The following is a 22195-nucleotide window of genomic DNA, read 5'->3' as shown; positions in this document are numbered from 1 at the left end:
GTGGCGGAGGGGGAGGCCGGGGTTGGGGGGGGGTTTGGCCGGGATCCGAGGCGGAGCGGCCGTCGGCGGGGCCCGGAGGTTCGGCGGCGGGACGGGATGTACACCCCGGGCGGGCCGGGGCTGCCCGGCGGTCGTCGGCGGAGGGGAGCGGCGGGGAGCGGCCTGCCCAAACAACCGGAGCGCAGCCTGGCCTCGGCGCTGCCCGGTGCTCTCTCCATCACGGCGCTTTGCACGGCGCTGGCCGAACCCGCCTGGCTCCGTATCCACGGCGGGACCTGCGCCCGTCAGGAGCTGGGAGTCGCCGATGTCTTGGGATACGTCGACCCCGAGCTGCTGCGAGGTGAGGCCGGGCCGGGTGGGTTCGTCCCCGTCTCCGTCCGTCCCCACCTCGGCCCCGGTGCTCGGGGGCGCCGGGCCCGGTGTGGGCAGGGGGGGGCTTCGGGCCTCGCCTGGGCCGCCACGCCGTCCCCTCTGGGCCCCGGGGGTAGGGTTGAGCCTCAGCCACCCCCCCGTGCCTCTTCCTGAAGGTTATTAATAAAGGTTTCTGCCTTCCAGCGTCACCCAAACGAGGTGGGTTTTCCCCATTTTAGCGTCGAATCTGTTCGGGGTTCGGCGCATGCCGCCCCGCTGTACAAATTCACCTCCGAATATCGGCGATAAACGCGTGCGTATGCCGTTACCGGCAGTGAAACGGGCCTCGGCCCCCAGCCTGAGCGGCTCTGGCGTGATTAAATCAGCCAGGAAGGAGAGAAGCACAAAACCGCTGTTCCCAACTCATTTTCTGAGCTAACAGGCGACTGCATCCCTATGGCGGGATTTGTGCGTCGTCGGGGTTTTTTTTTCAATGAGTTAAAACAAGAAGTGAATGCGGATAATGCCTTCAAATGCACAATTCTGATGGTAAAACGCAGTGGGCGGCTGCATTACGCCTTTGTTTTCCTGCTTTTGGTTACTTTCAGCCCGACAGCCGCGGTGGCACGAGGAGAGTCCCCCCCTCTCTTGCAGGAGAGCATTTAGTCATCAGTTCCCCCCCCCCCCCCCCGCCACTTTCCCAGCAGGGATGGAGTTAGAGCCGCGCTCCTGCGCCTCGTTTCCAGCCGTGTATCACACCGGCGTGTTTATTAGCGCTTTTTAATGTGACGATAAAACGAGCGCTTGGCTTGCTTTATTAAAATCTCTCGTGGCTTGTGGGGGGGGAGGCGATTGCAGCCCCTTCCCCTCCTTCCTCTCCCCCACGACCTCCTGGAAGCCGAGGGGCATGACTTTGAACCTCCGGATGCCCCCAGCGCCAGCTGCGGACCCGGTTATGGACAGGCAGAGCCCGCAGGCACTTGAATTCGGGGTCACGTCCTCCTCTTGTTCGCCAGCGGGACGTGGCGTTAGTCAAAAGACTTTCTAGTAACACCCCCAGGTTCGCTTTAAATAAGGAACCCGTGCAACCCGCTTTGTTCTCTCAGCTGTTTTGGTGTGTTGGGAGTGTTTCTTTAGCTTTAATTTCCATGGTAATAATAGTTTATAAAGTGAAATACGTGACCAGGCTAACTGCTATTGTATAATGGAGGTTCGTTTTCTAGACCCTAATTAAAAGCGCCCCGCTGTGCTCCGGTTTCTGTCAAGAGCTGCGTTTTTAAACCTCAAAGGAAAACACTGGGTGGGATCGGAGCAGGGGGTGTCGTGATGCCGGTTGCTCTGTCTGCTGAGTGGTTTGGGTGGAAAAGAGGAATTTTCTGGTGCTCAGCGCCTGCCTTTTTTCCTCCCCTCGCAGATTACTGCATGAACCCGCAGACAGTCCTGCTGCTCCGGGTCATCGCTGCCTTCTGCTTCCTGGGAATCATCTGCAGCCTCTCGGCTTTCCTCCTGGACGTCTTCGGACCCAAGCACCCGGCGTTAAAGATCACTCGCCGCTACGCTTTCGCTCACATCCTCACAGGTAAATCCCCGCCGGCGCTGGAGGAAAGCTCTCCCTTTCTTTTTTTCCATCCCCGACCCTCAAGGGGAAGGAAAAAAAGCCCCCAAACTTGGGGGGTTTTTTTCAGCCTTCGGTTGGGAGCTGCGGCGCCCATCCTACCCACAGAGCTTCCCCTTCATGGCGTTTCGGGTCTGAAGGGCCACGGAAGCCTCACACAGCTAAAATTGGAGTTAAATCTTGGGGGGAATAGGTTAAGGATGAACATTAAGTATCTACTAACAGGCCTTATTTTTCCAAGAGATCCCGTAGCACCTTTCTGAGGAAGAAGGCCATCTTTTCTGGCTCCTGAGGTCGAAGGAGCTTTAATATCCTTTATCCCTGGCAGAATTACCCACGTCAGACCTGAGTGGCTCAGGGAACGTCCTGAGCTGTCAGCCCACCCCAAACGCTGAGCGCCGATTTGTCCCTGCCACTCCTGCTAGGTCGCAAAAAAAAAAAAAAAAAACCCCAAAACCAAAACCCCATTCCAAACCGTTCAGCTTTGCTTTGTGTTGCTGGTCTCCCCGCTCGGCCGGGTTCGTTCTCAGCCTCTGGTCCTCCACCGTGTTTTCCTCTCTCCGGGGCTGGATTTCAGGCATCTGCCGCTTCCTTTCACCGCAGGCTTTTGCACTCTGCCTGCTTAAACCGCCGCCAAGCCGGGCTTGGCGTCCCTTTGCCGAAAGCCGTGAAACAAGCTTGCTGATTTATTTTTTTTGCTGGCTGCTCAGCGTGTCTTTCCCGGTCTCTCAGTCCTGCAGTGTGCCACGGTCATCGGATTCTGCTACTGGGCCTCGGAGCTGATCCTCGCCCAACAACAGCAGCACAAAAAGTACCACGGGTCCCAAGTCTACGTCACCTTCGCCATCAGCTTCTACCTGGTCGCGGGCGCCGGGGGAGCCTCCATCCTCGCCACCGCTGCCAACCTGCTGCGTCACTACCCCACCGAGGAAGAGGAGCAAGCCCTGGAGCTCCTGTCTGAGATGGAGGAGAACGAACCTTACCCAGCCGAGTACGAAGTGATCAATCAATTCCAGCCGCCGCCGGCGTACACCCCCTGATGCCGGCACCAGGACGCAGTCGTTGCTTTCTTCCGCCCCCGAACTTCATTTTCTCGGCACCTCCTTCACTATTCTGATCTCTCCCGTGCAGAGGAAAGAACTTTACGGGTCAGACGATCGGCGTTTTCTTCCCGTCTTTTATTTTATTAACTCGATGGTGTGATTTTTAACCCCGCACCGGCTCGGCTGGCCGAAATAACGATGGCGTTACCCCCCACGCAGCTTCTCCCCGGCATGAGGGGTGGTGGGATCTGCTCTTCTCCATCGGAGATCTCGTCCCCACCCTGCACCGGGAAGGAGGGGGAAATTGCGCCAGATTCCCAGCCCGGCGCGCAGTGAACTCGGTTCCTCCTCTGCCGAGGTGCGACACACACCCAGAGAAAGGTGTGGTGCACGCGTGCGTGTATATATTTATATATATATATATATATATATATGGGAAACACCCGCCACGGCGTGCTGGTGGGAGAGGAACGGCCCTTTGTAGTGGCTATACAGCAGGAGGAAGGTAGAGCGAACCCTCCCGCCGCTCTGTCTGTTCCTCTTTCCTGACTGGCGCTGACCACGCGAGCATTTTGCACTTTATTTCAGGCTCGGGGGAGGACGGTGACAGTTTCGGGGCCAGCTGCCGGGGACTGTCACCGCTGTAAAACCCCGTTTGCAAGTGGGCGGCACAGCACGGGCTGATTTCAAAGAAGCTCTTTTGCCGCCGGCGGTGGTTTTGGGGGAGTTCTGTCCCCCACCACTGCAGCATCCAGCTGCTTTCGGCTTCTCACCGAGCAAATCTTGGGGTTTTTTTTTTTCAGCCAAGATAAAGCCAGACTTTGGTACAGCGACAGCTCCCGGGAAGCAGGTTGAGCCTGCGCTGGAAAACCGGCATCTCTGCCTGTAGCTTTTATGCAAGTTCCTGACCTCCGCGCCAATCTGACTCTCCTGCTTTTTGCCCCCACTTTTAATCTCGGTGTTTTTCTGTCCTGCTCTTAGTTTATTACCCTGTTTCCTTCCACAAGCCCCGAGAGACACCGGACCTCAAGGAGCTAGCGCTTTCCCGGACGGTGCCGGAGAACCGAGGGAAGGCCGATCCTGGCATGCCCAGACCTGCAGCCAAACCCGGAGGAGGTAGTTGGCAGGGACAGAGTGGGGTTTTTGGGGGCTGTTTAAAGTAAACCCGATAGGAAAAAAACACGCAAGGATGCATCGACCCGAGCACCGCAGCACTGAAAAGCTCAAGGCTGGCTCTGCAGAGGGTGCGGTGGTTTAGGGAGGGAGTTTTAGGACAGGAATACTGCGTGTTGTAGGTTCTCAGCTGTCCCTCTAAGGCTTTTATTACCTATTTTCTTGCTGCCATCTGTCTTGCCCAGCTCATCCCTTTCCCCTTCCCCCTGCACCCGCAGCAGCACTGGCTATGCAAGAGCTTCGGCCGATCTCCGGGGCTCAGGCTGTGGCACGAAACTGAAAAACTCGGCCCGGGGAGAGCACTGCCCGTGCCCTGCAAGACTCAAAGAAGGAAAATCAGCCCCTTAAACCCCTCGAGGGTTTTGATGGAAGGGCGCGGAGCGTGGGGAGAACCCGGCAGCGTGGCGTTCAGGGGGTTTAGCGGCCCCGGGGCGGCTCCTCTTCCTCCTCCGTCCCACCTCCGGGTCCTCGGCCAAAGAAGACATCCTGCCGGCTCTTCCCCGGCTGGCGTGGCAATCCGGCTGGAAAACAGTTTGGGTTTCCCCGCCGGTGACTTATATGCAAGAGAGGGGCTTGAGTGTAAATAGTCTGTGCATAAACATACTGTATTTCTGTAAAAAAACAAAACCAGAAAGAGACAAATGATGTCATTTCCCTCCTCTCCGCTGATCCCCGTAGCTCGATGGAATCTAGATGGGGCGCGGGTGCCGTGGGGTTTGGGGCTCCCCCCTGCCCTTCTCTAGAGGAAATAAAGGGGGTGCAAAGAGCCGTGTGTGGGAGCTTGCGCTTTGTTCTGGAAAGGGGGGTGCCCCTCATTGCGCTGCCCCCCAATAACCACCCCTGCACCCCAATAACCACCCCTGCCTGGACCCACTGCCCCCCAATAACCACCCCTGCACCCTAATAACCAGCCTTGCCCCCCAGTAACCACCCACTGCACCCCAATAACCAGCCCTACCTGCACTCACTGCCCCCAATAACCAGCCCTGCACCCCAATAACCACCCCTGCCTGGACCCACTGCCCCCCAATAACCACCCCTGCACCCTAATAACCAGCCTTGCCCCCCAGTAACCACCCACCGCACCCCAATAACCACCCCTGCCTGCACCCACTGCCCCCAATAACCACCCCGTCCCCCAATAACCAGTCTTGCCCCCAATAACCACTGCTGCCTGCACTCACTGTCCCCAAGAACCACCCACTGCCCCCCAGTAACCACCCACTGCCCGCACCCACTGCCCTGCACTCTGCTGCTGGGGGGGCGTGTCCCCGCGGTAAGCCCCGCCCCTCCCGCGGCAAACCCCGCCTCTCCCCCTCAGACCCCGCCCTCCGGGCCCTCCGCGCGCCCTTGCCCGCCCTCCTCCCCCCCCCGCCGCATCCCCGAGCGCGCAGGGGCGGGCGCTCCCCTCCGCCGCCCAATGAGTGGAGCGGGGCGGCGAGGAGACGGCCAATAGCGTGGTCGGCGCGGCGCGATGACGCGTCCGGCTGCGACGCGGGGCGTCCCGCTGAGGGAGCGGCGGCATGTTGCAGCCGCGGCGGCCGCTCGTCGGCCTCGTCGCCCGCTGTGCCCGGACCGCCCGCCTCGGCCCCCGCCCGCCCGGGCCCGCCGAGGCCCCCCCCGCTGCCGGTGGCCAGGCGGGGGGCGGCGCGGGTCGGCGGGGCCTGTTGGGCCTGCTGGCGCGGCAGTGCAGCTGCGTGACGGGGCAGCGGGCGCGGCGGGCCCGGCGGGCCTGGTACCGAGGCGGTGGTAGCGGCGGGGACGGGGCGGCGGAGCGGGCGAGGCGAGGCTGCGGAGGAGGAGGAGGGGGGTGGTGGTGGTGGTGGTGGTGGCGGGGGCTGCTCCGAGGCCGCCCCGCCTTCGCCGCTACCGGCCGCCTCATGGCGACCCTGGCCGGTGTCTTCGTCTGGGACGGGCAGCGCATCGAGGAGGAGGAGCTGCAGCGGTGGGTGTCCGCCGCGGGGCCCCCCGGGACCGGGACACCCCCCCACACACACCCCTATCCCCGGTGGTCCGGGAACCAGCCCCCCCCCCCCCCCCCCAGGTCCTCGGTGGCCCGGGCTACCCGGCGGTTGGGGTCCCCAAACTCGCCGTTCCTTAGGGCCTGGGGTGCCCCCCAAATCCTCAGGGCTGCCCCCCCCCTCTCTGTGCCAGATGCACTAGAGCTGGGGGTGCCCCACCAAGCTCTTTGGAGATGCCCCCCCCTCCAAGCTGCCCATCACTAGGGGTGCACCCTAGCTTTCTAAAGCTCGAGGGTGCCCTCCCAAACCTTTGGGGGTGCCCCCCATATTTTCTCGGGTGGGGGTGTCCTCACAAACATTTCCGGGCCTGGGATTGCTACTCTCTGCATGTTCTGCCCCGTATGTTACCCTGGGGGTGCACCCCTCAAGTCCTTTCCCCCACAGGGTGCCCATCGTAAATCTACTGGGGTGCTCCCCCAAATCCTCCCCTGGCCGCTGTCCTGGGAGGGTGTCCCCCAGCCCTTTTTGTGGGGTGCTGGGGGGGTGCACCATCCCTCATTCCCTAAATCCTGTTCCTGCATGGTGTAGCCCCTACAAACTCACTCAGGCCTTGGGGTGTCCCCCTACCCCCCAATTTTCTGCTTGGTTCCCCCCCACCGAGCTCCCTCCCCTCCTTAGGATCTGGGGGTGCACCCTCCACCCCCCAAATCCTGTCCCAGCAGGGTGCCTCCCCCAAACCCTCCCTGCGATAGTTTCAGGGTGGCTCCCTACCCCCCCTCCCACCCTGAGAGTGCTATGGAAAGGGGTGCCCCCCGCCCCAATACTGGGTGCCCCCACATCGTGCTGCTACACGGAGTATTTACACCTTGTGGACAGCGCTGGCATAAGGGGGGGACGGGGGGCGGTGCCCCCCAATCTGACGGGATGACAACAGAAGGACCCTCCAACCTTTCGAGTCGCTTCTTGAGATGGCTGGGGAAGCGCGCAGCTTCGTTTAGGTGTAATTACCCAGCGTAGCATGTGATAAAGTAGGGTTGAGTCAGGAGAGGGTAATTACAACTTAATGAGAAGCTCGGGGTGCGATGGGGCATCGCCAGCTTTCCCCTCTCTTAAATAATGCGTCCGGGTGCTTTGTCCAGACCATCCTGTGGGCGTTAAATACCTGGTATTTGTTTAAGTAGCTTACCTAAGGCTTAATTAAATCTTAGAGCTAATGAGAAACAACCCTCACACCCTGATTTATGACACCTTCGAACACTTTGGAGAGATCCCCAACCTTTATGCGCAGCCAGCGCTGGAAAAAGGACCAAATCCTGGTTTTATTCCCCGACAGAGAGAGCCGCCGCTCTGCATCGTGCAGCCTTTCAGGTCCCAGCGCTGACGATAAACCCTGCCTGATGTTTTCCAGCGGGCTCAGCAGGGCTTGGCTTAGGCCTGGGATTAAAAGCAGAGTCAGTCTTTTCTTGTTCAAGGTTACCTCTTGCGGGCTTGAGCCTCCTCACCTTAATTAAGGACTCTGCAAGCCCAATCCTCTTCCAGTGCACTTTACGAGGCAAGGGAGAGTTCACTTTTATTATTCCTCTTTACTATTTACTTTCTCCTTATTCCTGTAATCATTTACTGTCCATCATGGCTCGCTAGGCTTCAGTTTAGTTGCGGGAGCGATAAAGTCCTCAGCAAAGTCTTTGCTCATTGTTACAACGAATTGGGAGTCGCAGGAGGTGTCAGCAGGAGAGCTTTGCTCTCTTCTCTTCAACAGCCGATGTATTTTTTACAAGGCAGGTGGGAGTATGCCACGTGCGGGCTCCAAATGATGGCGGAAATAAATAAATAGGATAAAACCGTGTGGTGAAACTCTTCCCACTTAGCTCTCCCCTCCCAGGTTGCTCCCCCGTGGCTTTGTGTCAGCCAGGGAGCTGTGTCTCCTCCCCGGGGTTTAAAATAGCTCGCTGCTTGGGTATCGTCTTTCTCTTCCCCTCCCGGCTCTCTGTCCCCCACTCATTTAACTTTGGGGAAGGCTTTTCTTTTTTTTTGGTAAAACCAAAATCCCTGCTCCGGCGATGCCATCCCCACCTGACGTGATGGTTTGTAGCCGTCGGGGGGGTTCAAAAATGGCAAGGGAGAGCTCTGCCCCTGGCCGGCGTCACCTCCAGCCTGCCCAGCCATCCCTTGCGCTGGCATCCCGCCCGCAGCGGGTGCAGAAACACCGACGCAGCCCCCCCCGGTAAAGTGAGGCCAGGGCTGGACGCCGGCCAGGGAAGTGGCTCAGGCGGCTGTCGGCGTCTGCCAGTCCTTCGGCTGCCGGCTAACGGAGGCGCCTCGTCCTCCGCACGGCCGGTCGGAGCAGGCTGCGCTGGGTGATGGAGGCCCTGTCGAGGTGAGAGCTTTGCTGTCGGGCTGGGGGCCAACTCCTCCAGCATTAGCTTCGTTTAGAAGTTAAAACGTGCAGGTTTAAGGTGTGGGGCTGGGCTTGCGGGCACCGCCAAGCCCTCGCCGTTCAAACACTGGCGACGGTGGTTTGGTTTTCGGGTGTTGCGATACCGTGCCCCTTCCTCACGGAGAGGGGAATCGTGGATTTTGTTTCTTACGCCGTGAGACGGGCGCTTGTTTGCAGTGGGAGAAGGGCCAGGCTGGTAGCAGCCTCGTGCCTTGATGCAAATAAATCCTGTGGCTGTTATTCTTGTAGCTCTTCTCCGATGAGGATAGAGGTGGCAAAGCAGGAGCACAGAGGCTTTGCTCCCTGCCCTGGTTTGATCCCATCCCATCCCGCTGCCCTCTGTGGAGCGGCTCGGTTGCGGTCACGGAGATGATCCCGCTTGGAAATATCTCCCGGTCCTGATTCCTCAGCTTGCCACCACTCCCGCGGGCTCCGTGCCCTCTGCACCCCTATCTCAGTTTGCGAACCCAGACCGTTCGGGTTTTGCCGCATCTGTGAGAGGAGCCGGCTCACAGAGGGACAGAGCGAAGGCTGTAATAAATAAACCAGAGGTGGGATGGAGGGAGCGGGGCTCTCCCTGCTCGGTGAAGGTAATGGTAGGGCTGTGTCGGGGGGCGGAGGAGCGTTTGGGGGGGGTCACGCTGGAGCTGTGCCCCCCAAACCTGGGGGAAGGTGGGTTTGTGGATCAAATTTGTCCTGCAAAGCTTTCAGAGCAGTCCGGGGGAGGCTGGGAGCTTGGTGATTTCCAGGGACCATGAACATTAATTCAGGCAGACCAGTGAGACCTGCCTTACAGGTTACAAATTGGTACTTTAGTTCTGGCTGATGCTAATTACTTTAATATAATTAGTGTCTTCATGTACCGCTGGGAGGGTTGAAAGCGCTGCAGACAGTGAGTGATCCTCCTTCCTTAAGGTTGAGGACTCCAGGTGTAGATAAACCAGCCGTTCCTCTCCAATGTGTATTTTGGGGGCTGAAGCCGTGGCTCAGAGGGATTTACCCCAGCAGTGGGAAGTTTTCCTACCCTCTTCTCTTCCCCCTGTATTTTTGAGACCCGAGATCTGAATCCAGTTCCAGTTTCTGTAGGTGAAGGATGCTGAAACTGGGGGGTTGATGGTCCGTGGAGCCCCGTTTGTGGGAAGCCCCTACTCCTTCTCTCTCCTTCCCTCTCATAGGAGAGGCTGCTGTTCCCATTTGCTGCCTTGCAAACTCTAGCTGCCGTCGCTGATTCGCCTCTTGTCGCTTTGGAGACCGAGACAGGCTCTCACGAGCCAAGCCACCCCCTGAAATGGCAGGGAGCCCCCTCTCCGCCTCCTCTTGCACCCCAAGTCTCAATCCTGCGAACAACTTCATAGCTCGGTGCCTTCAATCCAAAAATCCTTCTTTTCCTTAAATCCATCTTACTTTGTTTCATCCTCTGCAGCTTCAATTCAGCCAGGAAAACAAATCCTGTTTTGCGAGCATGTGACGGCGACTGCTGCGGGGTTGGGGTTTTTTTTCCTTCATGGAAAGGCTGATATTTGCTGAGGACGGAGGGTGGTTTGTCTGCCAGATCTCACCAGGGCGGGGGAGAAGCACTTCCCATCTGTACAAGGAACAAGCCCCTGCACGCTTCCCCTAAGAAACAGCCAGCACAACAACACTGCTACCATCCCGCAGGGTTTTTTTCCTCCTTCTCCTTGAAGAGCGAGCCCTGCAGCCCGTCCTGGTGCTGCCAGTGACATTTTGTGGTGCTGCCAGTGACATTTTGTGGTGCTGTAAGGGCCACCTGGCTTAGGGACTCCCCAGCAGCTGCGTTCAACCCCATACTAGGTTTCTACCCTGCAAGAGGACATGTGGAAGCCCCTACTGAACACACCACGGCATGATTTTTCAATGCTGTATAATATATATAAGCACAAGACCCTTAGGCTGAAAGAAAAAGGCTGCAAGGGTGGGTTTTCCATGTCGAGGCAGGAGGGGAGAGCCCAGGCTGCTCTTCCCACACCAAGAACCTTCTAGATGAAGCCTGGACTGTGCTGGGAAGGTTTTTTGCTGGTCTGGAGGGACTCTGTTTGTAGCAGAAAGGCTCCAACGAGGCTTTGGTTACTAACCGGTGTTTTGGTTTTTGTCTTCCACCAGGTCTGCGCAGGAGATGAAGCACATGGAGAACATATCCAGCCTGTTACAGGGCGGCAGTCCGGGCGAGTATCAGCGGCTGGATCCCAAATTGGAACGAGAGGCGATCGCAGCTCCTGGGGAGCAGCCCTGGGAGATGATCATGGACAAGAAGCACTTTAAGCTCTGGCGGCGGCCAATCGAGGGTACCCACTTATACCAGTACCGAGGTAACGGTGCTCCCCGTACCCTGCCTGTAGCTTGTTTTTCTTGCGCCGAGTCCTCGTTAGCGGTGTCCCTCCTGCATCCTGCCTGGCTTGTATTTGTAGGAAACCGGAAAAAAAGGGAATTGTCATCCTTTGCATCCCTCTCTGTAGTCCTGTCCCCCGCTTAGCTCTTTGGAGGAGTCCCAGCCCTGCCACCTGCCTTAGAAAATGCCTTTTCGTTTTAACCTTGCTGCACTGAGTTAAAGACTTGCTTATGCCTTGGGACTAAAATCTTTCTCTTTACCGCAGTGTTTGGGTCATACACAGATGTGACTCCCAGGCAGTTCTTCAACGTACAGGTGAGCGCCTTTGAAATCCGGGCTGTTTGGCGTGTTAGAACTAAAGTACAGCCTCTGCCAGAGGGGTGGGACGGAGAAACGGTGAATATTCTCTTCTCTTTATACCATTCACATGATCTAGAGCCGATCCCAGTATAGATCAGAAGTAGGGCGAGTTATCCCATGCCCTTATCGGGTTTTGCTGCCCGTCCCTGCTGGAAATGAAGGATCGGCACGTGTGGGTTGCAGTCAGCTGCAGGAGCTCAGCGGGTTCCTGGTCCGAGCTTGCTCGCTGCCCGCCCTGCCAGCTCCTGCACTTCCTCTTCTGGTGACTTTCAAAGAGTTTTTAATAATTTCCTGGTGGGTAAAACACCTGACCATGACGCAGCTTGTTTCCACAGGATGAGGAAAAGGGCCGGTTACCTTCCTTTAACAACACTATTGCACTTTGTTCTGACTCGGTCTCTCTTTCTTGCCAGCTGGACACTGAATACAGGAAGAAGTGGGACTCACTGGTCATCAAATTGGACGTAATCGAGAGAGACTTGGCCACTGGATCAGAAGTGATTCACTGGGTCACTCATTTCCCGGTGAGTGGTTCCTTTTTTCCTGCTCCGGTGATCCTCCTTCCCCCGGGCAAACGGCCAGCAGCGGGGTTGATGCCTGTTCTTTCTCTTCCCCAGTACCCTATGTACTCACGAGACTACGTATACGTTCGACGGTACAGCGTAGACAAAGAGAACAACCTCATGGTACTAGTCTCACGGTAGGTATTGCCGGGCCGACCTGCCGACGGCTCTCTGCCGTCTCCCATCTGTAAAATGAAGTCGAGAGCTGCTCCCTTTTTTTGTTCCCTCCAGGGCAGTGGAGCATCCAAGCGTCCCTGAAGACCCTGAGTACGTTCGGGTCAGAACCTATGAATCCCAAATGGTCATCCGTCCCCACAAAACCTTTGACGAGGTACGTTTTGGGAGTGGGCTGGGAAACGGAGCAGAAAGCTTGTCACAAGAGAGCTTCCTGCTGCTCCAAGGGGAGCTGTTCCTTCTCCGGCCATCGTCCGTAGCGCTAAGCTGGGGTCAATAGTCCAGAGTCGGAAAAGAGGGATGAGTTATTTTCCCAAAGGCAAGAGAAACCCATCCCATGTCTGGCTCTGGAAGGACGTGAAGCTCTATCCCAGTAGCTTGAGACTTCCTGCAGGAGCGTGGTGCTCCTGGAGAGCCAAACACGCCGCTTCGGAGCACCAGGCTCCTTTTTTTAAAAGCCTTAAGCCTCGCGAGTCTCGTTCCTAGCACTTAATGCTCTCAGAAAAAGCATCGCTGGGTCTTCGCAGGGTATCCAGAGCCCCAAGAGAGCGTGCTGGGTTACTGAAGGACTAGGGGAATGACACCTCCTTCTCCAAAAGAGCGATCCTAAAGGGAATTTAGGTGAGGATGCAAAACCCAGCGGAGTTTCTCTGCCAGCTCAGGCTTACTCGCCTTCTCCTTTCCCAGAACGGTTTCGACTACTTGCTGACCTACAGCGACAACCCTCAGACTGTGTTCCCCCGTTACTGCGTCAGCTGGATGGTCTCGAGCGGTGAGTGAGCGTTGGTGGTGAGAATTCACCCCTTGGTAAGAAATCCCTCCGGCTCTTTGCTCTGGAGCGAGCCCGGGTGCTCCTGCCTTCCCCTTCTTGCACCTGTGAGGGGCAGAAAATAGACGGAGAAGCTTAAAAACTGAGTTCTGGAGGATTTGGGGGTACTTCTGGTGCCTTGGGCTGCTCTTCCTTTATCACGGGGAGTCCTGCCTGCATTCCTGGCTGTGAGGAGGAACGGGGTCTGTGCACAAGGATATTCCTTCTCTTCAGTCTACCCCAGGCAGAAGGAAAAAACAGCAGGATCCTTTTTAAAATTTTTTTTAATAAAATGAGCTGGTTTTTCCTTACTTTAGAGCAGCGGTGGCTCTGAAGTATTTCTGCAATCGAGTTCTTCCCCATTACAGTGAACAGGGGAGAAAACTCCTTCTAGTTTAGAGGTACAGTGCCTGTGCCGAGACTCCCACGAAGCAGCTCAGCTTTACCTGGTTGGGGGGGTAAAAGCGGCATTTAAAGGATCTGGCCGAGCCAAGGGCAGAGCCACCCCCAAATAAACCTGGAAGAGCCCGAGGCGCGCTTGGCGTTGCAATACCCACTGGTTCAATGCACCGCCCCCCCCCCTCCCCCAGCAGGGGAAAGATGGAGAGCGCTGTTTTCTTGTGAAATTGGGAGAAAAAGGAGCTGTCACCACCTTTAACTCTCATTTTATTCATCGGGGAGGGGAATAAAATCAGAAGTGTTGTCTGTGGTGATTTTTTTTTTTTTTTTTTTGCCCCTCTTGCCATCATGTGGCTCATGGTAGAGACTGAGGCGAGAAAGAGTTGAAATACATTCATTCAACACACTCGAGCGTCAGACCAACTTTTTTTTTCTTGCACCTCCCTGCTTCGCCAACCACTGAAACCTCTTTTCTTCCGGAGTGCGCTCTTTAATGCATCTAAAAAGGCGGCTAAAGCTCTGGTGGGGGGGCTGGCATCACCCACGCACCCCCGTGCCACGGTAACCGCCTGGTGCAGGGGCCTCCTCCACGCACTTAATGTTCATTTTTTAGAATAAAAATGAGTGGTGGGAGAACGGCATCTCCAGGTGGGACTGGGCGGAGCTGGTGCAGCCCTTCCTGGGGCAGAGGCAATAATTTTAAACATTAAACATTAATTAACATGTCACAGGCTCACTCCCAGCTCACTTAGAAGGTAGCCAGGAGGTGGGTGAGGGTCCCCAGGGCTCACAGGAGGGGCTGCTGGGCTCTGAGGTCTTTGCACCCCTCTTCCAGAACAGATCTCTGTGAATCAAATAAGAGTTGATTAATTTTTTTAATTAAAAAAAACCCAAACCACTCTAAAGCACCCCAACCACGAGGTTATCACTGAGCAGGGGGATGGGAAGCGGCAGAGACCCCTTACTGCCAGCGAGGCTGTGGGATCCCCCTTGCATAAAGCGGCAGAGCGGCGTTACTGGAAGGGAAAAGAAGAATCAGGAGGGTAAAGAAAAATTGGGGGAGATGGGAATGGAGCGGGAGAAGGGCGTAAGACAGGAGGATCTTCTCTCCGGCATCTCCGGAGCCGAGCGGATGCCCGTCCCTCTCCCGCTTCGCTCACCATCTCCCGCTTCTCCTTCCCGCCAGGTATGCCGGATTTCCTGGAGAAGCTGCACACGGCAGCGCTGAAAGCCAAAAAAATGGAGATCGAAGTGCGGGACTATATGTCTGCCAAGCCCATCGAGAGCGGCGGCAGCGAGGGGAAGGCGAGTATGGCAGCAGCGGAGCACAAGAGCGATGGTACCTGCAGCCCTGCCCAGCTGGAATATGCCTGAGAAGCCAAACCTCCGCTCCTCCGGCCCCGGGACGGGGAGCCGAGCTCCGGAGAGGGACCTGTGCCGTGCCGCTGCCGCTGGAGCTTAGTTCAGTTTTTTTCCCTCCCCGTCTCATCTCCAAAGCTCTGCTCCCTCTTCAGGATGGGGATCCTGTCCCCCACGCCGTATGTGTTCGTGGCCAGGCTGATGAAATCTCATGTCGTGTAATCATTTTTCTGTACCGGTAAATATTTCCCCTCCCCGACAGAAAAAAATACCCTAAAAAAAAAAAAACTTTTATCGCGGCACGGACAGCCTCCCCCTGCCCTGCCCACCCCCTCCTTTTCTCGTCCCTCTTCGGACTCTCGACCCCAAATATTTTTGGGTCTTGCTTTTGTACGGCGGCAGTTGGATGAGGATGTTCCACGTCACCGTCTCACGGTGGGGTTTTTTTCCCCCCACCAAAAGACCCTTCAACCTCCTCGGCCCGCAAGGAGGGGTTGGTTGTTATTGGGGTGGGTGGCCTGAACTGGTGGAACTGGGGGAAAAATGCTATTTTTGGGGTGGTTTTTAGCTGCTGGTTTGTTGTAGGGGAGGGTGGAGCTTGTGGGATTGGGGCGGGGGGCACCTTTCTGCCGGTGCTAACCTGGGTCACCGCGACCCCCCCCCACCGTTGTTTGTGGTGTTACAGGGGCTGATCCCGCCGGGTTGTGGCACGAGGTGGGGGGGGCAGCGAAAGCTGTAGGATCGGCAAAATACTAATAAATTATCTGTCCTAGCCACAGCTGTGGTGGCACCCCCTGGGATCCTAATTAGCATCCCACATTAATGAACCCCTCTGGGGTCTGACGGATGGGTCCCTCTCGCACCCCCTTCAATCCCCACCTTAAAATAATTTTATCTTAAATATAAATTCCCAACTTAAAATAAATTTATCATATATTTATCACCCCCTTCATACCTGCAGCATCCTGCGTTCGCTGCTGGGAAACTCGGCGTCCCACCCCAGTCAGCAGCCCCTGTTACTGGTGTTAATTAGCCCTTTTACAAGGGTGAGCTCTGGGGCTAGGACCCGCTTGTCCCATATAAAGAATTTTTGGGGGGGGGGGGTCCCCATCATTTTGGGTTTGTTGGTGCTGTGGCTCCGGGTCGGCACGTGCAGCTGCTCCTGGGCAGTATCTTTTGGCTGCTGATGGGCGAGGGAAGGGCCCCCCCCCCAGGTTGTGGGGGCTTTTCGGGGGGTGTGGGGGGGTGTCTTGTCCCCATCCTGGGTGTTCTGGGGTTCATAGATGCTGCTCTGGTGGGATTTTGGGGGGCAGGGGGGGGACAGCGCTGTGGCCGTTGGCACAAATCAGCCCGGGGGGGTTATGGCCCTGAAATGTCCCCTGGGGGGCGGGGGGGGTCAAAATGTCCCCACTGAGGATTTGGGGACAGGGGTGGCAGGGTGGGAACGGGTCGGCGGCTTCGCCCTGCTCTGTCCCAGTGGCACAAGGCTGGGATTTGGCATGCAACGGGGGGGGGGGGGGGGGAGGCAGTGGGGGGGGGGAACTGAGGGCCGGGTCCATTCTGCCCCCCCCCCCAGGACCCCTCCCCAGCCTTTGCCGCCCACCCCAAATGGCCAGAGAGGAGGGGGGTCATCCCTGTCCCCTACACTGTGTCACAGCAATGCTGGGGGGGGGCTGCTGGTGTTGGGGGGGGGTCCCTGCTGGTGGGGGGGGGGCTGATGGCTGGATTCCATACCCCCCCCTTTCAAATGAAGGCAGTGCCCGGGTGCTGCGGGCAGCGTCGGGTGATTTTGGATCCGTGCTGGTGGCTGTGGGGTTGTGCACCCATGGGTGCTGGGGGGGGCTGGTCCCTGCAGATGGTGGGTGCACACCCATGGGTGCTGGGGGGGCTGCACCCCCCGGGGGGGGTGTCACCCTACAGGTAACGTATATACTGTCACCTCCCAGGTTCGCCAGCCACCCCCCCCCCCCGCCAGCCGTTCTCCATCCCTACCAAGGTGAGGACAGAGGCCACCGCCGTGTCCCCCCCCAACCCTATGCCCCCCCCCCGGGTGTTTTGGGGACACGGGGGGTGGCAGCGGTGGGACACACACCTTTATTGCACGACGGAGAGCAGCAGGCAGCGGACGCGGGGAGGGGGTGCAGCGGCGACGCTTTGGGGGGGGGGCTGGGGTGGGCTGCGGCCCCCCCAACCCCCCCTCATCCCTTTTTTTGGGGGGGGGTGGTGTTCTCCCTGAGTTTCCCTATTCTTAATCCCAAGCCCACCTCCCCCAGGTTGGCTCAAAACTGGTGGTGCCCGAAGGAACCTCGTACCGGGGGGGGGGGGGGGGGTTGCCCCCCCCAATATCCCCATGTTTCCCCCCCCCCCGTGTCCATCACAGCAGGTTCTTGTTGCGTTTGGGGACGATCTTCCTCACCGTCCGGCGCTCGGAGATGTTCCTCTTGACGCGGACGGTGGGGGCGATGGGGGGCTCGGGGACCAGCGAGGGGCTGGAGTGGGCTTTGGTCAGGGTGGGGGGGGTCCGGGGGGGCCACCACCGGCCCCGCTTGGGCTTCCCACCCTTCCAGGTCCTGGGCGCCGGCGCTGATCCACGTCTCCAGCACCTGCACGTAGGTCTCATAGCGACGTCTCTGCCGGGGGGGGAAGATAAGGACGGAGGTGAGCAACCACCATGGGGACGTCCCTGGTGTCCCCCATGTCCCATAGCGGCACCTCTCCCATCGGGAAAATGAGGATGGAGATGAGCCACCACCGTGGGGACGTCCCCAATGTCCCCCATGTCCCATAGTGGTCTCTCTACCGTGGGGAAGATAAGGACGGTGAGCCACCACCATGGGGACGTCCCCATGTCCCCAGTGTCCTCTGTGTCCCCCATGTCCCATAGCGGCACCTCTCCCATCGGGAAGATAAGGATGGAGATGAGCCGCCACTGTGGGGACATCCCTGGTGTCCCCCATGTCCCCAATGTCCCCCATGTCCCCTAGTGGCATCTCTCCCATGGGGAAGATAAGGATGGAGATGAGCCGCCACCGTGGGGACATCCCTGGTGTCCCCCATGTCCCCAATATCCCCCATGTCCCCTAGTGGCACCTCTCCCATCGGGAAGATAAGGATGGAGATGAGCCACCACCATGGGGACATCCCTGGTGTCCCCAATGTCCCCCATGTCCCCTAGTGGCATCTCTCCCATCGGGAAGATAAGGATGGAGATGAGCCACCACCGTGGGGACATCCCCAATGTCCCCCACGTCGCCCGGGTGTCCCGTATAATGAAATTAATGAGGAATCGATCTGCCCCACCTCGTAGAGGAGATACTCCTTCTTCAGGCGGTACTCGTCCAGGTCGCGGGCTCGTCCCCGCTTTTCGGGGAGGTTGCGTTGATGCTCGAAGAGCTCCTGGGCCACCCGCTCCATCCACGCCTCGTGGGAGCGGTGCTGCTCCTCCTGCCCGTGGGGAGAAGGTTGGGGCGGGTGACGGTGGGCACCCGTGGGTGACACCCACCCCATCCCGGCAGCGGGGGCTCACCGGGGGGACGCGGCTGGGGGCGGCGGGGAGGATGGGGCGGACGAAGCGGCGTTGGGAACCGACGGCGGCGGGGAAGGGGGGAGAGGAGAAGAGGGCGGCCACCAAGTTGATGCGGGAGATCCAGGAGAACATCTCCTCCGACGTCCTACCGTGACAGATGAGGTCGGGGGTGATGTCATCACCCTTGGGGACATCTCTATCCCCTCCCGGCGGGGGGGAGAGGGGGGGGTACTCACGGGGCTTGGAAGAGGAAGACGCGCCAGTCGGCCCGTCTGCAGTCGGAAGACGTTGGGGCGCTTGGTGTATTTGCTGGCGCGCTCGGCCAAGGCGTGGTGGACCCCCAAGGGCTCTTCGGCCTCGGGTCCTTCCTCCTCCTGGGGGGCCGGGAAGGGTCCCGGCTCGGGGGGACGGCGGGGGACCCCCGTTCGCCCCCCAGGTTTGAGGAAGTAGAGGACTGTCCCCTTTAGCACAGCCTGGAAGGGTTTCCAGCCTCGTCTGCCCCACGGCGCTGAAAGGGAGGGAGAAGTTGGGGGGCATGGTCGGACCCCCAAAAGACACCCTCCCCAAAAATGAGACACCCCCCTCCTCAGGTCCAATAGGCCTTGGCATTGCACCCCCCCTCCCCGGGACCCCGATGGACCCCAAATGGCCCCACATCTGTCTGCCCCCCGAGATGGGCAGCCCCAAATCTGCCTCCGTAGACCCCAACAGACCCCAAAATTACCCTCCTGGGCCCCAAGAGAGGCTGAGAGCCCCCAGGTCTGCCCCCCCCAACCCCAAAATACCCCAAATCTGCCCCCTTGGGTCCCAACAGACCCCAAATCTGCCTCCGCAGACCCCGAGAAACCCCAAACCTGCTCCCAACCCACCCCAGATCTGCCCCCCCCCAGTCCCAGCAGCCCCCAAATCTGCCCCAAAACACCCCAAATCCCCCCCCAAGTCCCCCCCCACTCACTTTTCTTGCCGTCGGCCTCGGCCAGCACCTTCCTGGCCAGCCAGCCCCGGCGGTAGGTGACAGCCCCGGCCCCCCCCGGCAGGTCCAGGAAAGGGTTGCTCTTCTTACAGCCAGGGGGGGCCAGGCTGCCCCCCCCCCGCCGTCTCTTCCTCCTCCTCTTCCTCCTCATCCCTACGGGGTGCTGAGCATCACGGGGTGGCCCCCACCCCATATTCCTTCCCCCCCCCCCCCCATAACCCCATACTCACTCTGCCCACGCCAGCTTCTCGCTGCGGATGGAGCCGTATAGAGCCTGTGGGGAGGGGGGGGGAAAGTGGGGTTCAGGGAGGGTCCAGGGGGGTGCCCCCCCACCCTTTTCCAGCCTCACAAACCGCCCCCCCCCCCAAAATACCTTCAGCTGCTCCCTGGGGAAATCCTGCCCGTCCATCATCCCGCTCAGGTTGGCCACAAATTCGGCGCTGGTCATGGCACGGCCGAGGCGCTGTGGGAGCGGGGTGGGTGTATGGGTGCCCCCTCGACCCCCCCCCCCATAATTTTGCACACACACCCCCCCCCAAAGCACCCCAAAAATGCAGGGTGTGGATTTTTGGGGTCCTCCCCCTTTCCTTACCTGCCCGTGGAGGTCGGTGTTCAGCAGCATGATGGCACACGTCAGGGAGTGCACGGCATCTGGGGGGGACGTGAGGGGGGGTCAGGGTGGGGGCGTCCGTCCCCCCCAGGTGAGGACACCCGTCACCGTGAACCCCAGTGGGGTGCAGCTGGGGATGCCCCAAAGCACTGGGAGGGGATGGGTGATGGGTGGGGAAACTGAGGCACGGTTTGGGGTTGGCGGGGGGGGGAGGATCTGGGGGTGTAGGGGGGGGGCCCCTAGGGGTGCTCCCCCCTCCCTCGCAGGGTCTCACCCGGGGAGGGGAAGGCACCGGGGTTGCAGTGGTGGTAACGCCGGGAGAAGTGGCCGAGGATGCGCTCGCGCTCCTGCGTCTCGCCCGTCAGCACCAGCGCCTGCAGGAAGGACCTGGGGGGGCCCCCCCGCGATGGCAGCGGGACCCCCCAAAACACCTAATTCCCCGCCCCCCCCAGAACCCCTCCCCAGATGCTGGCTGCCCCCCTGCCCCTATAATCCACTCCCCGCAGACCCCAAATCTCCCCCCATCTAGAGCCTGGTGGATCCCAAATCTGCCCCCCCCAATCCTATAGACCCCAAATCTGCCCCCCCGACCCTAAGGACCCTCCCCCAGGACCCCAAAAGAGCTCAAATCCCCCCCCCCCAGACCTGGGACCCCCCCCAGGCTCCAACAGACCCTGCTGTTGTGCCTCCCCCTGTCCCAGCACCTTGATGGACCCCAAATGACCCCACAACTGCCCCCCCCCCAAGGCAGACAGCCCCCACATCAGCCTCTGTAGATTCCGACAGACCCCAAAGCCTCTGTAGATTCCGACAGACCCCAAAATTACCCCCCTGGACCCCAAGAGAGGCTGAGAGCCCCCAGATCTGCCCCCCAGCCCCAAAACACCCCAAATCTGCCTCCCTGGATCCCAAAACCCTACAAATCTGCCCCCCCCAACTCTGAGACCCCAAGTCTTCTCCCAGACCCCAAAACACCCCAAATCTGCCCCTCCTGGCCCCAAAATATGCCAGATTTACCCTCCCAGCCACAAAACATCCTGAATTTGCCCCCCCCCCGGTCCCAAAACACCCCAAATCTGCCTTCCTGGACCCCAGCAAACCTCAAATCTGCCCCCCCCAGACCCCAACAGCCCCCAAACCACCCCAAATCTCTCCTCCCCCAAAGCTCCAAGAGCCCCATCTCTCCCCTGCCAGCAGATCCCAGCCACGCTATCGATTGGGGGGGGGGGGGGGGGGATACCTTTGCCCCCCCCCCCCCCCCCCAAAAAAAAAACCCAAGCCCCCTCCCATCACTACCTGAGCGCCTGGTCCAGCGTCTGGCCACCAAACTGGAAGAAGTCCAGGTACTCCTGGGCCACCATCCCGCTGAAATCATTGCTGGGGGGGGACACGACATGAGCTTGAGGGGGGGTCCCCAAACCCAGGGGACCCCCCCCCAAAGGGTGGGGGTGTGTGTGTGTCCCCCCCCCCATCCTTACTTCTTGCGGAGGAACGCGGCCACCTGGGACTTCTTGAAGCCGTCGAGGTGGAAGAGGCGGGCGGCCAAACGCTGCGCCTCCCCCCGTCGTCCCTGTCCCCCGTTTGCCAGCGCCGGTGTCACCGCTGACCCCCCCCGGTGGGCACCTGGGGGGGGGACACAACAACGAGGTGGGGGGGTCAGACAGTGCTGGGGGGGGGGCTGTCCCCTTAACTCTGCCCGCTGGCTGGTATGGCTGTGGGAGTGGGATGGGGGGAAGGAATGGGGGGGGTCGGGGGGGGGGATGGAGGGGGTCTGGGGGGGTGGACAGGGGTCTGGGGGGTGGTTGGGGGACAGACAGACAGAGCAGACAGGGGTTTGGGGGGGTCAGCCAGTGCTGGGGGGGATCCCCTTGACTCTGCCCTGCTGGCTGGTACGGCTCTGGGAGGGGATGGGGGGGCTTGGGGGGGGTGGAGGGGTTTGGGGGGGAATGGGGGGCTTGGGGGGTTTGGGGGGAGGGAATGGGGGGGGTGGAGGGGGGCCAGGGGGGATGGGGGGGTCCGGGAGGGATGGACAGACAGATGGAAGTCTGGGGGGCAGACGGACAGACAGGATTTGGGGGCTGGGTGGGGGTTTGGGGGAGCAGACAGGGTTCTGGGGGGGGTGGATGGGGAATGGGGGGGCAGATGGGGGTCCAGGGGGGGGGACAGACAGGGGTCTGGGGGACCGGTGGGTGCGGGGGGGACACAGACAGACAGAGGGGGGTCAGCGGGCACAGACAGGGGTGTGGCGGGGGGATGCAGGGGGGCTGGGAGAGGGTTTGGGGGGGCAGATGGATGGGGGGGGGTCTGGGAGGGACAGAGAGGGCTTTAGGAAGGGACCGGGGGGGGGGACAGAGGAAAGGGGGGGGGAACGCCCACGTGGGACTGAGGGTGCTGGGGAGGCCACGTGGCCGGTGCCGGTGTCCCTCACCCATGGGTGCTGGCGGGGGGGTCCGGCGGGGGCTCCTCGCCCGTCTCGGGGGGCAGCTCCTCCATGGT

At 59.7% G+C, this 22195-nt stretch overlaps 3 protein-coding genes across 3 annotated transcripts; 2 read left to right on the top strand and 1 right to left on the bottom strand.

The window, feature by feature from the left end:
• The first annotated feature begins 18 nt into the window (after nt 1–18).
• Nucleotides 19–4948, top strand: TMEM127 (transmembrane protein 127). Its single transcript, XM_052805485.1, has 3 exons — nt 19–340; nt 1766–1930; nt 2699–4948. Exons 1-3 carry the CDS (start codon nt 97–99, stop codon nt 3004–3006), a joined length of 717 nt encoding a protein of 238 aa, XP_052661445.1. The 5' UTR covers nt 19–96; the 3' UTR covers nt 3007–4948.
• A 723-nt stretch (nt 4949–5671) lies between these two features.
• Nucleotides 5672–15542, top strand: STARD7 (StAR related lipid transfer domain containing 7). Its single transcript, XM_052806303.1, has 8 exons — nt 5672–6127; nt 10702–10907; nt 11193–11242; nt 11701–11811; nt 11905–11987; nt 12082–12181; nt 12712–12796; nt 14418–15542. The coding sequence occupies exons 1-8, from the start codon at nt 5706–5708 to the stop codon at nt 14603–14605; spliced, it is 1245 nt and encodes a 414-aa protein (XP_052662263.1). The 5' UTR covers nt 5672–5705; the 3' UTR covers nt 14606–15542.
• A 1302-nt stretch (nt 15543–16844) lies between these two features.
• LOC128150482 (PH and SEC7 domain-containing protein 4-like) lies at nt 16845–21306 on the bottom strand. The gene is given in 14 exon segments (XM_052806694.1): nt 16845–17103; nt 17105–17220; nt 17891–18034; nt 18117–18261; nt 18353–18384; nt 18386–18624; nt 19072–19193; nt 19195–19242; nt 19320–19363; nt 19463–19552; nt 19682–19740; nt 19974–20086; nt 20996–21076; nt 21178–21306. Coding segments are annotated over 13 exon segments (1356 nt in total). The 5' UTR covers nt 21061–21076; nt 21178–21306; the 3' UTR covers nt 16845–16964.
• Between the last annotated feature and the right edge of the window lie 889 nt (nt 21307–22195).

This window comes from Harpia harpyja, chromosome 13 (genome assembly GCF_026419915.1).
Source record: "Harpia harpyja isolate bHarHar1 chromosome 13, bHarHar1 primary haplotype, whole genome shotgun sequence".
Classification (NCBI taxonomy): Eukaryota; Metazoa; Chordata; class Aves; order Accipitriformes; family Accipitridae; genus Harpia; species Harpia harpyja.
This window is presented reverse-complemented; position numbering and strand designations above follow the sequence as displayed.

Excerpts from the sequence above, each read along its gene's own strand:
- TMEM127 (XM_052805485.1), top strand. The coding sequence starts at position 97 with ATGTACACCCCGGGCGGGCCGGGGCTGCCCGGCGGTCGTCGGCGGAGG. Across the intron at positions 341-1,765 it reads CGACCCCGAGCTGCTGCGAG|ATTACTGCATGAACCCGCAG; the intron begins GTGAGGCCGGGC and ends CTCCCCTCGCAG. Across the intron at positions 1,931-2,698 it reads TTTCGCTCACATCCTCACAG|TCCTGCAGTGTGCCACGGTC; the intron begins GTAAATCCCCGC and ends CCGGTCTCTCAG.
- STARD7 (XM_052806303.1), top strand. The coding sequence starts at position 5,706 with ATGTTGCAGCCGCGGCGGCCGCTCGTCGGCCTCGTCGCCCGCTGTGCC. Across the intron at positions 11,243-11,700 it reads GGCAGTTCTTCAACGTACAG|CTGGACACTGAATACAGGAA; the intron begins GTGAGCGCCTTT and ends CTTTCTTGCCAG. Across the intron at positions 11,812-11,904 it reads ACTGGGTCACTCATTTCCCG|TACCCTATGTACTCACGAGA; the intron begins GTGAGTGGTTCC and ends TCTCTTCCCCAG.